The sequence below is a fragment of the Cololabis saira genome, chromosome 10 (genome assembly GCF_033807715.1).
Source record: "Cololabis saira isolate AMF1-May2022 chromosome 10, fColSai1.1, whole genome shotgun sequence".
Taxonomy (NCBI): Eukaryota; Metazoa; Chordata; class Actinopteri; order Beloniformes; family Belonidae; genus Cololabis; species Cololabis saira.
In genome coordinates, this window is record NC_084596.1 from 12,496,911 (window position 1) to 12,512,152 (window position 15,242).

Here is a 15,242-nt window from a genome sequence, read left to right on the forward strand (position 1 = left end):
GATCAAACCAGCGACGCACGGAGAACATCATGACGCAATTAGCGTCATTTCCGCTTCTTCTTCCTGTATCCAAATTCAAAACAAATGCTGCTTCGTGCAACTTTTCGCTCACCTTCTTGTAAATCTTGCTATCCCCGTACTTTCTACCGTCTACAAATGCCAAAATGTTCATACCGTTCATTACATTTATGAAGTGATTACTCTCCTCCTCACTCCAAAAGTGTAGCGTGGTCTTGCGTTTCGCTGTGTTTATAAGAACTTCCTGGACTCAAAAGACCAGGATTCCTTGCGAGCAGAGCATGCTCAGAAAACAAATTCCTGTTCCGTTTGATGGGGATATTCCGTTTGGCGTTTACATGACCCAATATTCAGGTTTTAAAAGGAGTAACCCAGGGGTCATATTCGGGTTTTTAAAAACCGGAATATGAGCAAATTCGGGTTATTCAAACATACATGGCCGTGCAAATTTGGGTTATTGCCAATATTCAGGTTTTAAAAGGGTTATTGAGTGCATGTAAACACAGTCAGTGACTGGCAAGTTACCTTTGGAATGATCATATCTTACAAGTTTGCAGCCAGGTTTAATTGGTTAATTGGTTAAGAGTTGAACATAATATTAATTAATTCTGCTGGGTTTAATATTTGGTTGGTCAGTTTTACTCAATGTCAGCACGACATATCAATATATCCACACCATCTATACATATTTCTGTCTGTTTGAAGCAGCATCTTCTAGTCTTTTGTGCTATTTGTTGAAATTCAAACACAGAGGGATTTCACACTCGACTCACTCTCCTCACTCTCTTTGAATTCTGCTCAGATCTCTAAAGTAAAGTCCTCTGCTGACCTGTAGCCATCGATACAGCTGGCGTTGATGTAGTCGGAGCCCTCGACGCCACGGATGGGCTGCAGGCAGACACGAGTGGACTCAAAGGGCATGATGTTGACCAGCCGGTTCTTGAACTTGTTGCAGGGCAAGTTGGCGCTGATGAAGCGTGACGTGTGGGCTTTGGAGTTGGCCAGTCTCTGTTTGATAAAAAACAATGCAAATATGGAAGAAGTCAGACAGGAAAAAAAGAAACCCTGAAAATGTAAATAAAGGGGGCAACCTGAAACGGTACCCTGACAAGTCTGGATTCAGAATCAAGGTTTCCTGACATCACAAACATACAACCCTGCCTGGAGAAGAGTATTTCTTGTAGAACTAAGTGAATTGAACTTTTGAAGGTTGAAGAGGTTTCTTGGAGGACTGCGGGCACAACGAGCTCAGTCCTGGCGCTGGACGGAGCACAGATGGACAGCACAGGCGTGTTTATGGACGGTCATGGTACTGCAGGAGGGTGTGTGTTTGAAAGTGTGTTTGGGCCAGATTGCGTCGGGATGGAGACTGTGGCCTGCACATACGCCACAATCATTCTCTCACGCTTTCATTCTCCGGTGTTGGCAGAGGTGTAGATGCTATTATCACTTCAAACAGAATGGATCATGGTCATAAGAGGGCTAATGGCAGCGCCGCTCTGGGAGGAAAGTGTGTAATAACATCACAGTCGATGGCTATTGACATAAAGAGTGTGTGTGTGTGTGTGTGTGTGTGTGTTTGTGATGGGGACCTTGTACACAGGCTGGATGTATGCATGAGTGTCAGTCACTTTGTGATCAGTGTGTACGTGGGTACACGTCAGTGGCGGCTGGTGCTAAACATTTTTTGGGGGGCGCAATTTACCTTGGCATACAACGGGGTGTAACGGTTACAGAAGTCACGGTTAGGTACAAGCTTGGTACAATGGGGGAAAAAAGAAAGGTAGAAAATAATATTTTGGTCCTTTAATTTTGAAAAATGTAACTATAATGGCTTATTGGTCATACGTTTTATACGTTTAAGTGAAGCAGTTCAGTTCTGCTGCAGTGGAAAAAGAAAACTGAACATAAAGTAGGGGTTTAACATTTCAACAAGTCCACTGTTATTTTGTATCTTCTTTTTTTCCTGGTTTGGGTTCAGTTTATTTTACACATTAGAGAGAAGAAAAACATTAACATTTCCATTGTTCTGTCTGGAATTAATATTTGAAAAGATAACATTCCTTTCTTTCACATATTTGATAATATACTAAATCAAAAGCAAGTGTTATTTAACCTATTTAAAACAAACATAAAAATCTGGTTTGGGTAGTTCAGTTTGAACTACCCAATTAATGAATTGTCCAATCAAATTAGATTAAAAAAACAACAACATACGAGTACATCACGATACTGATCGCGGATTCTTTGCTGATAATTGACGACTGCGTCCCTTTACAAATCTAATTCAAACCAATTAAAAGATCCTCAGGTCACGTGATTATCAAATGTTGGAGAGCTACACTGGATTCTGTTTGACCGGCACCCCTTACTTCCGGAAGGAAATAAAATAAAATAATTTTTTTTTTTCTAACCAAATAAATATTTAAACAACATTTAATTACTATTGACAGTCACCCACGGACTGAAATTACACCTTCTTTTACTAATTCTATGCATCTTAAAGGAGCTGTATGTAAGAGCAATAATAAAACGAATCATAAAATGACCCCGATATGTCAACAGACATTTAAAAATCATGTTCATTTCAAATACTTATGTCACTGACAACAGGACTCAAGCCAGGATATTCCAGTTTAAAAAGAGGAGTTGCAGCCCTCAACTGATGTTTATGTTGTCATTTTTTGTTTTGGCCTGAAGCTCCACCCTCCACCTATCTCCCAATCACCAAGTCAGTATTGTTTCTGAAGCTCCACCCTCCACCTATCTCCCAATCACCAAGTCAGTATTGTTTCTGAAGCTCCACCCTCCACCTATCTCCCAATCACCAAGTCAGTATTGTTTCTGAAGCTCCACCCTCCACCTATCTCCCAATCACCAAGTCAGTATTGTTTCGGCATCCGGGTTCCCAGCTCGGCTCTAATTATCTCAGCCATGGCAGCCTACGTTCCTGCAGCATTCTGCAGCCAACCTGGCAACCTCTGGTCGGGGGGAGGAGGGGGAGGGTACACGCCGCTCAACAATATTTTGAAAGTGACTGCAGTACCAGTTTTGGCCATTTCTTACAGACGGCTCCTTTAAAGCATGTTTTTCTTTTTCTTTCATTCTTCTTCTCTTGATTGGATGTGGGCGGCGCCCTAGCGCCCTCTACTGACCAGCCCCCACTGGTACACGTGTGTTTGTTCTGGTCCATTTGTACCTGAAACCAAGGTGGGTCTGTGGGTCCCTGTGACATCACACCTTTTACCTGAGCTCAACAGTAACACTCTTGTCAGTAAGAGACGAACAACAGACAATAATCAAAGGAAACTTTAAGCCGCACTCGTCCGTGTTCTGCAGTCACCTTGAACTCCAGCTCCATGGCGGTGACGGTCTCTCCGGGCGGGGGCTGCGTGAGCTTCTGGATGTGGGCGTACAGGTTGCGCGCCGCCACCTCGGTGTTGCCGCAGGTGGCCGCCTCCAGCAGGGCTTCATGGATGAAGATGTACTGGTCCTCCGTCTGCACCATGTAGTTCCTCTGGGCCCGCATGCACGTCACGTGGCCGTAGATGTCCACAGACTTCTCGTGCTTCATGCGCTCCAACATGGCGTCTATCACAATGAAGCAGCCGGTCCTGCCGACACCCGCACTGACAGAGACACACGGAGGAGAGTTAGTGGAGATCTTTTACTGCTGCCGTAGATACACAAAGACCTGCTGATCAATAGCTGCAGGGTTGTTAGGATGTAATGGTAAGCATGCTGCAAGAGAAGTTTCTCAACCCCGTCATGTTCTCAAGTTGTACACTGAATATTAAAGGTGTACTAAGATTTGAGCTGCTTATATAGATGTTCCCTCACTTCCCTACTGAGCAAGGCTGACTTTTATAAGGAAGTGGAGACTTGAAATCTCACCATTTTCTTTTTTATTTCAAGATCAGATGTATAAAAAAAAAGAAACCTTGTGTGTCTACCGTTTACTTTGTTTGGAAAACCTGAGAAATCTGACTTTTTTCCTGTGCTTTTCTTTTGATTTTGCAACGCGTATGTTTTAAAACTCCAAAAAGTCCCATCTGCATTCAAATGCAACAAAAACAACTTCAGGGTTGTCCACGAGATGTGAAATCTGCACAGTTTATGTAAAGTTCTACAGACAGTGTGAGCAACAGCAAACTTAACTGATTGCTTTGTTTTCAGAGTCTGTACCTGCACTCTGTCACTGACTGGCGTCTGCACGTACTGCACGAAAGCACTCTGCTGCTTTGTGCAGAATGTTCTCAAAACTAAAGAAAAAAAAAGAACTGGGAAATTCCAGTAAAGGCTGGGGAGGGGTTGTCGCGCCAGAAACACGTCTAAGCGGGATTACTTTCCTGTTCTGCATGCCGAGTGTGTCCTTAAGCCACCCAGGTTACCTGACTTGCATGTATGTCACACCAAATCCAGTGGCGGCTGCATAATATTAATGCTGCCAATTTGACTCATCTCTGCGGATGATCGCTTGGCTGGCAGGTCGTTCTGTTTGTGCAGGTATTCGCTGCTGATTTGATTCAAAAGCGCACATGTAAGTTATGCAGCTCTACTGGAACCTCCAAACAGACACAGTAATGAAAACCCATGCTGGTCTGTGATGCAAGCTGCTGTGCATGAAGGGATACACAACTGACTATAAACAGGCTTTATACCTCAGTCTCTGTTGGAAACCCCTACGTGTACAATCCTAACGCACAGACCTATTCCCACCCTGCTCACATAACGTATCAGGATGCCGACATGATCATATAGGCTAAAAGTAAAGCATGAGGTTACTCCTGTGTTAAGAAAGCATAAACCAGGGGTGTCAAACTAATTTTGCTTGGCGGGCCGGATTTGACCAATTTTTTTCTAGTGGGCCGCACGCTCAAAATAACAAAAAAGGTGCGAAAACGTTTTTTTCTAAATCTTTTTTTTTTAACTATTGTTATCTAATCCAATATCAGTTTAGTTAATTTTAAAGGAAATATGCACTTTGTTTACACTCTATGTAAAATATATTTCTTCAGGATCTTTTCTTGAAATTTCTCGTTTTTTTCAAATTATGTAAGATACTTTTAATATCATTTTACAAAGATAAACAGAAACAAGTATGTTTTTTTTTTATATTTCGCTTTTTTATAGGAAATTTAATTAAAAGCCTAAATCTTTCTTATTACATCCGAGAGTGTTTCTTTGTGATTTAGAGATTTTTCCAGTACAATTAAGTGTATTTATTTTTAAAAATTAGCGGCGGATATTTACGCCAGTGTGCCGAAAAAGTCAGCACTTCTCTTTTAACTGTTTTACTTTGTCACTATCCTCGTAGTCAAAACTGAAATTCTCCGAATAAATATCTTCTGTCATCTTTTTTATCAGTGATATTTTTCCTGCGAAAATATATAATAGTAGTCAGTTAATAAAAATAAACGACCTTCTACAAAGAAATCGGCAAATGCATTCTAGAAAACTAAAAAAATGTCGAAAACTGCTCTCTTTATGGAATAACGATGGATTTGTAGAAGAAATATATTATCGGATATGCTGCGATTCATGGCAATTATTTATGCCTTCCTTTTTAGTAAATTAACATTTTGGTTTTTTGCGTTGGAAACTTCTCGCACATGGGGCCGCACATTTGACGCCCCTGGCATAAACTATGTAGAGCTTCTTTCCTGGTGCACGCACCTGCAGTGGACCACCATGGGCCCGGCATCAAGGGGGTTGCAGGCCTTTACCCGCCGCAGGAAGGCGAGGATGGGTGTGGGATACTCGGGCACGCCGTGGTCCGGCCAGGCCATGAACTGGAACTGTCTCACCTCCCTCTTTTCACTGGAGCCGTTCTGTAGCAGGAGAATCAGGTGGGTTAGTTCAGCAGAAAGGAGCCTGATGGCTTTAGTGTGTTACCCTGCTCTAGTAAAGTGTAATTGCTTGATTTTTCATACAGAGACTTCTTATGCTAGGTAAATTTAGTTTTAACAAGAAAAGGTCATACGGCTTTGATGAAAGGGAGATTAAGTTGTACAGTTAGAATTTGAAAAGCCCGAGTAGAGCCCCTCTTCTCTGCTCTCCTCTCCTCTCTCTTCCACGCACCATGAAATTGTATTCCATTATTGCGTGTCATTAACTTTGCGTATCTCTCTCCGGTAGTTTATGATTTTCTCTCTCCCCCTGCACCCTTCTGCACCTGTCTCTGGCTCCAAACCTGTGTGCTTAAGGCCTGTGATTACAGGCAGGGCCAACCATCTTTCCAGTGCTGTGTTTTTATTCTTCTATCTCTATGCAAAGTGCAATAAAGAGATTTCTCTTGTAAAACACTGCTAGACTCCAGGAAACACAGTTTTTTAAAAGGGTTATGTTTTAAGCAAAGTTCCAGAGCTAAATCATAACTTAATTAGCACAACAAGAAGCCAAGTGCTTTTAATCATTCTGCAAAGTGTTGGTGGAAATAACAAATAAATGGAAATAAACCCCAGAAGCTTTTCTTAGACGGTTTCTATAAAAATGGTTTCTTGGTCCAGACTGAGACTTTTATTTAATGAAGACTTCTAAGAATCAGTGAGTACTTGTCGAAAAATGTAAAGATAACGAATTAGAGAATAAACCAGTGCAATTAAATGTCAATGTGGAAAAGAAAAAAGATTTAAATGAGACAATGAGATAAATCTTAGAAGTAAAAAAAAGGAAGAAAAAAAAAGATTCCAGCAGTAATAGCTTTTTATCTGTCAGCAGACGACGACATGCACGTCTGATGCCTCTCATCAAGGTAAATGGAAAAACAGGCGGCACCGTACCTTGTAGAGGGCGAATGTGCGGACGCTGTAAGTGGCCAACTCCACGGTGTCCAACATGGTGACCTGAATCATCCCGTAGGTCTCTGTTCCTCGTGATGGCCAATACTGGTCACACTTCACCTGGCACAGCAACAGAGAGGGCACATTGTCAGGACGGAAGTGCTGCTAACATCCAATATGAGGCGAGTGAGAGGCTTGTAGGATCACACTGATTAACAAGGAGGAAACATTAAAGAGGTCAGATCAAAGGCTTTGTCCACTGTCTAATTAAAAACTGAAGACTTTGAGTCAGCTCCTGTATTAACCAAAACATGCACATGGGTGAATCGCATGTGCAGCCGTGCGTGCCTGCATTTGAAGCGGGCTTCAGAGGAGCATTAAAAAGCCCACTTTGTCTTTTACCAGTCTGTGATCATTCCCAATTAGCTAATTGCTGGGTGGTTTGCAGCCCTTTGTCATGTGTGCTTTTGGTGAATTTGCGATGACTGGGCCTCGCATTGTGGAGGGAGATGTGTCTAAATGGCTGCGCTGGCCTGTCATGAAGGGACAGCAGGTCGGGCCACCTGGCTCCGTGCGCGCCGTGAGCGAGCTTCTCTGTGGATGACACAAACGTGGCTGTGCTTTACTCTGCGGACCTCTGAACATGAAGGACTGGACTTATTTGCCCTTTATTGTGGTTTTAGCGAGTTCTAAGTTAAAGAACACAACACTTGGACATCTAGATAAACCCTTTCTTCATCCAACTGGCGAACAGGTGCACTGGGCGTCACAAGAGTTGGCTCTGGCTTCCAGACAAAGAATAGTCCATGCAAATGTACAATCAGGATCGGTTTGGCTTGGCAGATTTCAGATGATTCTCTGTGGAGATGAGCAAGACTAGCGTTGTTGTGGTATCAATACCCGCATCAGTGAGTATTTACTTCTACGCATCATCCGATACAGTGGAGCCACGGTGGCCCGCAGGTTGTTGGATAGATCTAGCTACCCAGTAATATATGTTGGCAAAACGGTTATCCCTCGTTTTTCACTGGGGTTACGTTCCAAAAAGAACCCATGATAGGTGAAATCCGTGAAGTAGTAACCTTTATTTTCTTTTTTACAATTATTATACAAGGCTTCAAATTGCAGGGATCAGCACCGCCCCACCGGGACCCGAGTAATTGGATTTTAACGGGAGAAAATGAAAAATGATTATGAAAAAAATACAATAAGTACAGTAGGACGAATTGTGACTCGTGCGTATTTCTCTGCTCTTCTGATGCTGCTGCATCCTGACTCCGCTCGGAAGCGTGTTTTTCTTCTAAAGCCCGCGGTGCAGGTGTTTTTTCCAGAGAACATAGTTATGGGCAGTTGTTGTCGCTCTTTTTTCTTCTGGGCAAAAAGATTCTTATAAACCGACATGCCACCATCGATTATATTTGAGAACTCTAATGAGCGATTCATTAAAGGGTTCCGTTCTTGAGCTGCTGCTGAAGCTCATTGGCCGTTCTCAGCATTGTTGCTAAGCGACCAACGTTATTGACACAGGAAGTGAAGCGGCGGAGACTGTTTAGCCAATCAGAATCCAGAACACGATGCACAATGCAAATCCGTGAAGCAGGAAGACGGTGAAAGGTGAACCGCATTATAGCGAGGGATTACTGTATGGTGTTATTTTCAAAAATCCCACCAAGAAAACGGCAACATGCTCATTATGCAAGACTGCGGTTTCCAGAGGTGGCATGCATGTTGTTAAGAATAACAAGCAACATTGTTAAGCATTTCAGAAGCCATTTCATGAAAAACCACAAGTTTATCACGTCAAAGTAAAGGAAGGACATAGCGCACAATCAAATTTGGATATTAGCTTTTCAGAAATTCCACAAAGAAAGGAAATGACTCAACAATGACAGACAAAGATATAATTCATTGTCCTGGATGACCAGCCGCCAACTGCTCCCGAAAATGTTGGCCTTCGCTACAAAACTGGTGCGCTGCAGTTCCCCAGGTTGAAAATACTTCTCTGAACTGCTCTCTCCAATCAATAAAGAGACCGATCACGTCATGTCGGTTACAACAAGTGCAGTTGATCAGGTTTACGATGGACATTTGGACCCCGAGCTATTCAAATATCATTCAAATACAGACGCATTTTTATTTGACGTATTTCTGGCAGCAGTTTCAATGTTATTCTTGGATTTCTTCATTGAATTGTTCTTCTTTATTATTTGGTACTTAAAAAAAATTGTTTAACTTGTTAAAAATAATAATAGAATAAATAAATAAAACTGGCAACCCCCTGGTATCAGAATCGGTACTGGAGAGAATAGGAAACTGCTGTGGCCATGTTTTTCATCAAGGAGCTGAACCAATTTTCAGTGGGATAAAGGCGCTCCGAGTGGTAGCAGAGCTGAAAAGAGGAAACGCTGGTAAAAATCGTTTCAGAGAGGCGCCAAAGCTCTCATTTTCCCATTAGACACTGAACAAATGCAGAAAACCCTTTAATGTCACAACTGCTGGGACTGAACTACTGGCATAGCTTGAATAGCCTGCGAGGAAGCGATGGTGCTGTGGGTAAGCTAATCGTATTGATACTGCAGTACGGAGTTGACATTTGGAAGCACTCTGGCTGTCTCAGTGAGCTGGTGCAAATTGACAAGCAAAATGTGGTAAAATTCACCCCCTCACATTTCACCTCCCCTGGAGACAGCTCGCATTCAGTGACGGAGGCTGATTTTACAGGAAAAACTCCACTGAGTGATGAGGAACTGCCAGCAGCACAAAAACACACGGATTAGCAGTCACGGTAATGAATATCTGTGTGTTGTCTGAGGTTAGGTGGCATGCTCTTCCCTCGCACACACACACACACACATGCACGCACACACACACACACACAGGCTGCAGGTGTCATCTGCCTCTGCGCTGAACCCTGCTTCTTCCGTGTTGTCACATACAGGTACCCCCACACACACTCTCGTTTTACGCCCTGTTCTTTTAGGGTATTACTCTATGGTAATGATAGCACAAGAGGAAACTGAAATCTAATCACATTTGTCCAGCTGCCGCTCCACTTGGCATCAGACATCAGCCTACTTGGGCTGTGGGAGGTTGACTCACCCACCATACATGTCTGAGAGGAAAAAAAAAGACAAGGACAGAAATAAATACTGCATATTTCTGTATAAACTTCCCCCTCCTATCATTTCTTGTTCCTTCACCACATGGTTTTTTCACCACTGCCCCTCTAGGCCCCCGAGTCCTTGTTCAAATAGGGGAAATGAACGTTCACACAACTTTTGACAGATTATTTTTTGCCTTATAGCGTCCAAAAGAAATATTGGACCCATTTTTACACAAGCCACACATCTTCTGACACTAAATTGGCAATTTCAGGCGGACAAATCAGGAGAAAATTAACTTTGTTCAAGGCCTGCCTGTGTGTCAGCAGCGCGCTCCCATGAGATCTGCCACTCTGAGATCTCTCAGCAGGGAAAACATAAAAGTATAACCTACATACCCCACCGGTCACAAGTTTGGACCCACTTTGGCTGGCAGTATTTACATTATTTCTCAACATTACCTCCATGCATAGAATCAGAAAATGCACATCCAAAAAAGCTTTCAGCCATTCACGCACCGGTCACAGCCCTTCAGCCTCAGCCAGCTGGGTGACTGCTAGTCTATACTGTCTGTCTTTTATGCCATTTCTGCAGCTATAAATGTACCAGCTTACATGTACAAAATCTGCTTTTCATAAACATTTATTGAAAATGGGCATAGAAATTTGAGAAAGCATTAATCATTTTACACTCTGGAGTGCAGGATGAGTCATTGACATTTTTATTTTGGAGGAAATTGGGGAGGGGGGGGTCTTAAAACACCGTTTATAATCTCATCCAGCTGATACTGCTGGAAAGGTGAAATAAGGTGCAAGCTGCACGATCTAAAGACTTTAATTTCATGGGGACTTTGAGATGCAGCAAGAAGACACAAAAGCAGGATTTTTGGAAACAATATGAAAACATTTCTGTTCATCATCAACCGACTTGTCTGATGCAGTTTGAAGTCTCATTTTTCATGATGGTTCTACTTATTAAATAATGTTTTCAATGCAATGAAAATGTACTCAGACTAAATCACTGCTAGTTTTAATAACACTTGTAACTGATTCATTTACACCACTTTTAAAATAGTGATAATACTGTAATATAAATACCGTTTTAAAGTAAATTACAATCAGGCTCTTTGCAGCTGGTCAGGACAGATGTCTTCACCTTCTTTTATTTTCTTACTCTTTTACATTTCTACACTTAGAATTTCAATCTAGTCTGAGTCTGAGTTAAGTCTGACTTTAATCAATGTCTTTACTTCCATTGCTTCTGTTCTTTGTGTCCCTTTTTAAAGTGGCGGGAAGAAAGGCTGATTATAAAATGTGAGTGTTGGATGTGGAAAGGCTCATAGGTCGTTTTTATTTCTCTTTAAATTGCTCGTGTCATGGTGTTTTAGGCCTTTTTTTAATCCCCTTGTATGTATGTGCAGCTGCGTCTCTGGGATCAAAGCAGGAGAGCCTGTTTATCTGGCACACGGAGCTCTGAAATTGCCACTCAGACGCACTAAATATATAGAAAGGTATCTGTGAGTACGCATGTGTCCCCGCCATCGAGCAAATATGTAATAGAAATCATCTCATCAAACGCATCCCTGCTGAAGACATTCTCCAGGGGGAAAAAAAACAACAAATGAGCTCTGCTTCAAGAAGAGAGCGCATGCTCGTGATTTGCCTAAATGATTGATTGCACTGATAGAAATTAAAACTGATGATACGTTTCGGAGGACAGTAAGCAATTTAGACTTTTACGTTGACAAAACAATTGCTTTCTCAAAGCGACGGTGCAGATGAACTGAATTTCAGGTAATGTTTTTCCTCTCCAATGTCATCAATATCTAGAGTTTTGGAAATTAGGTTTTTTTTAATCTATATTTCCTTGCATTTCATAACCGGTGGTATTTTTCATTATGCTGCCATATATGCACTCGCTAATAAAGGGCCGCGCACGAGCAGGTCTCCACATTGACTTTTTTCTCAGAGGAGTTTGTGAGCATGATTATGGGATGGTAATTAAGAAAAGCAATTCCAATCTTGAATTTCACATGTGCTCTTTTTTTTCAAATTTTTACTTTTATTAGCCTTGATGTGTTTGAGGAGCACAAAAGGGTCGTCATGCGGCGACCCATTTTAGCTCCAACTTCAGGTAGCTTCAAATAAATTCAGGAAGTGCATCATTCTGTGATTTCTGAGCACTGTGTTATATAAATAAATATGCTGCAATTGAGACTCGAACTCCTTCTTGTTATATAAATAAGTATGCAGCAATTGGGACTTGAACTCTCTTTAAAAATAGTGACTGTAATATATTGAAAATCTAAAGAAGAAAAAAACAACTGCAATGTGTCTGTGCATACAAAACTTTGAGTATGCAAGTCTTATTCTGATATGCAAAGTTGCAGCCCTACCTCAATGGCAAACAAAGCAGAAGTGGAGAATGGGTAGGGGTAAAAAAAGCTGATGCTCAATATTATTTCACAAACAGATTCAGACACAATTCATGCAGGCGTTTTTAAGCATTGCTGAAGACTGAGGAGAAGACAAGCAACATGCAGAGATACTGTCCATAGACAACCCAAGTATCCTTTGAAGTCCCTGCGACTTTGATCAGGCTGACAAATCCTGCTTTAAAGTAGGACCGGATGTCTATATGCCTGCAGGCTTTGTTAGGTGTTAAAGTCCCTCTGTACTCCGTTACATGAGCATCTACCTATATCTGTCAGAAAACTCTATATCTAGCTGAGTTTCAGCTTCTGAGCATCTGCTGTTGTTGAGCTATCGACTTTATGAGCTTTACGTTCAGCAAAAAGGGTTTTCCACTAGAATGGTACCCGGCTGAAATCACAGCAGATGCTTCGGTTAGTCGGTCGATCAGATGTCTCAGTAATGGTGAAGGTTATGCTCAAAAAAATGACCACTGTATACTGAATAGTAATCCCTATTCTATTCTATTTCCATGCATCTGTCCAGCAACACAGATTATCTGAACTGGTTTTCAGCTAACTAGCAACAACATTGCACTAATGTTTTTTAGAAGCTTTTTTTTCCTCTACAAAATAATGCCATGTCCGCAGATTTCCCCTCAGCAGCAAGTTTGTATTCTTTATTATTCTATTGAGAGGTGATGAAGTTCAGCAAAAAAAGTTACTCAATGTGTTTATTCAATGAAAGAATTCAAGTTTTCCTCACAAATAAATCAAAACCAGGATTTAATTGCGTAAACTGGCAGCCAAGTCTGCCTACGACCAAACAAAACAGTTCCAATTTCCTCCATTTCTTTATTAACTTCCCATGGAAATGTTCTGCCGCTTTGAAACCACATTACTAATTAGTTATAATACATGTATAGCCACTTTGTGTGTACAAAAGGTCAAGAAATCGAGGCATAATTGACTACGTTTACATGCAGTCAAAATTCGGGTTATTGCTAATATTCCGGTTACTGAAACATTCGGAATATTCCGTTTACATGCGTGAACAAACAGGGTTATCCCTGTATACATGGTAATTAATCATTCGGGATATCTCAATCAAACCAGCGATGCACGGAGAACGTGATGACGCAATTCCTGTCATTTCCGCTTCTTCTTCCTGTATCCAAATTCAAAACAAATGCTGCTTCGCGCAACTTTTCGCTCACCTTCTTTTAAATCTCGCTATCCCCGTACTTTCTACCGTCTACAAATGCCAAAATGTTCATATCCTTCATTACATTTATGAAGTGATTAGTCTCCTCCTCACTCCAAAAGTGTGGCCTGGTCTTGCGTTTCTCCGTGTTTATAAGAACTTCCTGGACTCAAAAGACCAGGATTCCTTGTGAACAGAGCATGCGCAGAAAACAAATTCATGTTCCGTTTGATCGTGATATTCCGTTTGGCGTTTACATGACCAAATATTGGGGTTTTAAATGGAGTAACCCAGGGGTCATATTCGGGTTTTTAAAAACCTGAATTAGCAAATTCGGGTTATTCAAAGGGGTTATTGGTGTTTACATGGCCGTGCAAATTCGGGTTATTGCCAATATTCGGGTTTTAAAAGGGTTATTGATGCATGGAAACGCAGTCAATGATGCACCACATAGGAAACAGATGCCAGAGGACGGACAATGAGACGGACTGCTTTATATTTCAGTGAAAGTTGCATGTCCTTACCCGTGACTTCTCCTCCAGCCTGGTCATCATTACGATTGTGCTGGATCTCTGCTCCCACACCATCCTCCAGAAGTCGCTCAGCGTCTCTGGTAGAGGTCCCTGAGTAGCGATGTAGGCATTCTGCTTCCTGTAGCCGTCGATGTAGTTGGCATTGATGTAGTCACTGCCTGGAACGGCTGAGGCGGAGAGAAACAGAGGAGACGTAACTCATACTTCACAGTCCAATTAAGATCATTCTTAATCAGAAACATTTTAATCAAGATGAATAACTTTTTTGGCATCTGCCTTTCTGAGCCCATCATCACAATCTGTACAAATGTGTTACGCAATCAACTATCGTCAATGTGCCTCTCTGCAATTTACATGTTGTAATTAACACTTTTATTGAATCAAAGAGAATACATTAGCTTAGCAGCAGGCATAAAGCATTTCCCCCCGGTGCATGTGACGGAGGTCTAAATCAAAGACGGGCTCAGTCAATAGCGATGTGAGGGGGTTAAGCGGGTACGTGAGCTCTCACCGTCGACAGAGGTGAGCACGACTCTGGAGTGGTCGTAGGCGATGACGTTTGCATAGCGGTTCTTTGGCTTGTTGACTTCCATGTTGGAGTTTTCCCAGGTAAACTGCTGGCCAGGATCAATAGACTGAGGAAAAGATGAATGAAAAAGCTGATGACTTGCTGGGTTTACTGAACAATTTTAGCCAGTTCTCAGGCTACAAACTAAACCTGAATAAGTCTGAACTTTTCATTGTCAGTGAGGGGTCGACGGCGGTGGGATACACCAACTTTCCTTTTAAGATTGTGAAACACAAATTCACTTACCTGGGCATTGCCGTAACAAAAAAACATATGCACCTTTTCAAGGAGAACTTTATAACTTTGTTAAATCACACAAGACAATGTCTCTCACAACCTCCCTGGCTGGTCGAATTAATTCGATAAAAATGACTATTTTACCAAAGTTTTTATACACGTTCCAGTCCGTGCCAACATTCATTCCTAAATCATTTTTTGACTCACTAGACTCTGCTATATCATCATACATTTGGAAGGGAAAACGGCCACGACTAAATAAGACGCATATCCAAAAATCTAAGAAAGATGGAGGCATGGCGTTGCCCAACTTCCGTTTCTATTACTGGGCGGCCAATATCCGTTGCATTACCTTCTGGTCACACTTTCACAGTAGACCTGGCCGACCC

General features: G+C 41.9%; 1 protein-coding gene across 1 annotated transcript in view; it reads right to left on the reverse strand.

Annotated features, from left to right (window-relative positions):
- Window positions 1–15,242, reverse strand: part of LOC133452432 (receptor-type tyrosine-protein phosphatase F) — a 199,390-nt gene that overhangs the window by 11,244 nt on the left and 172,904 nt on the right. The window contains exons 22-27 of the mRNA XM_061731732.1: window positions 14,560–14,683; window positions 14,040–14,215; window positions 6,801–6,920; window positions 5,695–5,849; window positions 3,362–3,647; window positions 848–1,026 (exon numbers count right to left, since the gene is read on the reverse strand). Coding sequence (XP_061587716.1) covers window positions 848–1,026; window positions 3,362–3,647; window positions 5,695–5,849; window positions 6,801–6,920; window positions 14,040–14,215; window positions 14,560–14,683 — 1,040 coding nt within the window. The remainder of the gene's footprint in view (window positions 1–847; window positions 1,027–3,361; window positions 3,648–5,694; window positions 5,850–6,800; window positions 6,921–14,039; window positions 14,216–14,559; window positions 14,684–15,242) is intronic.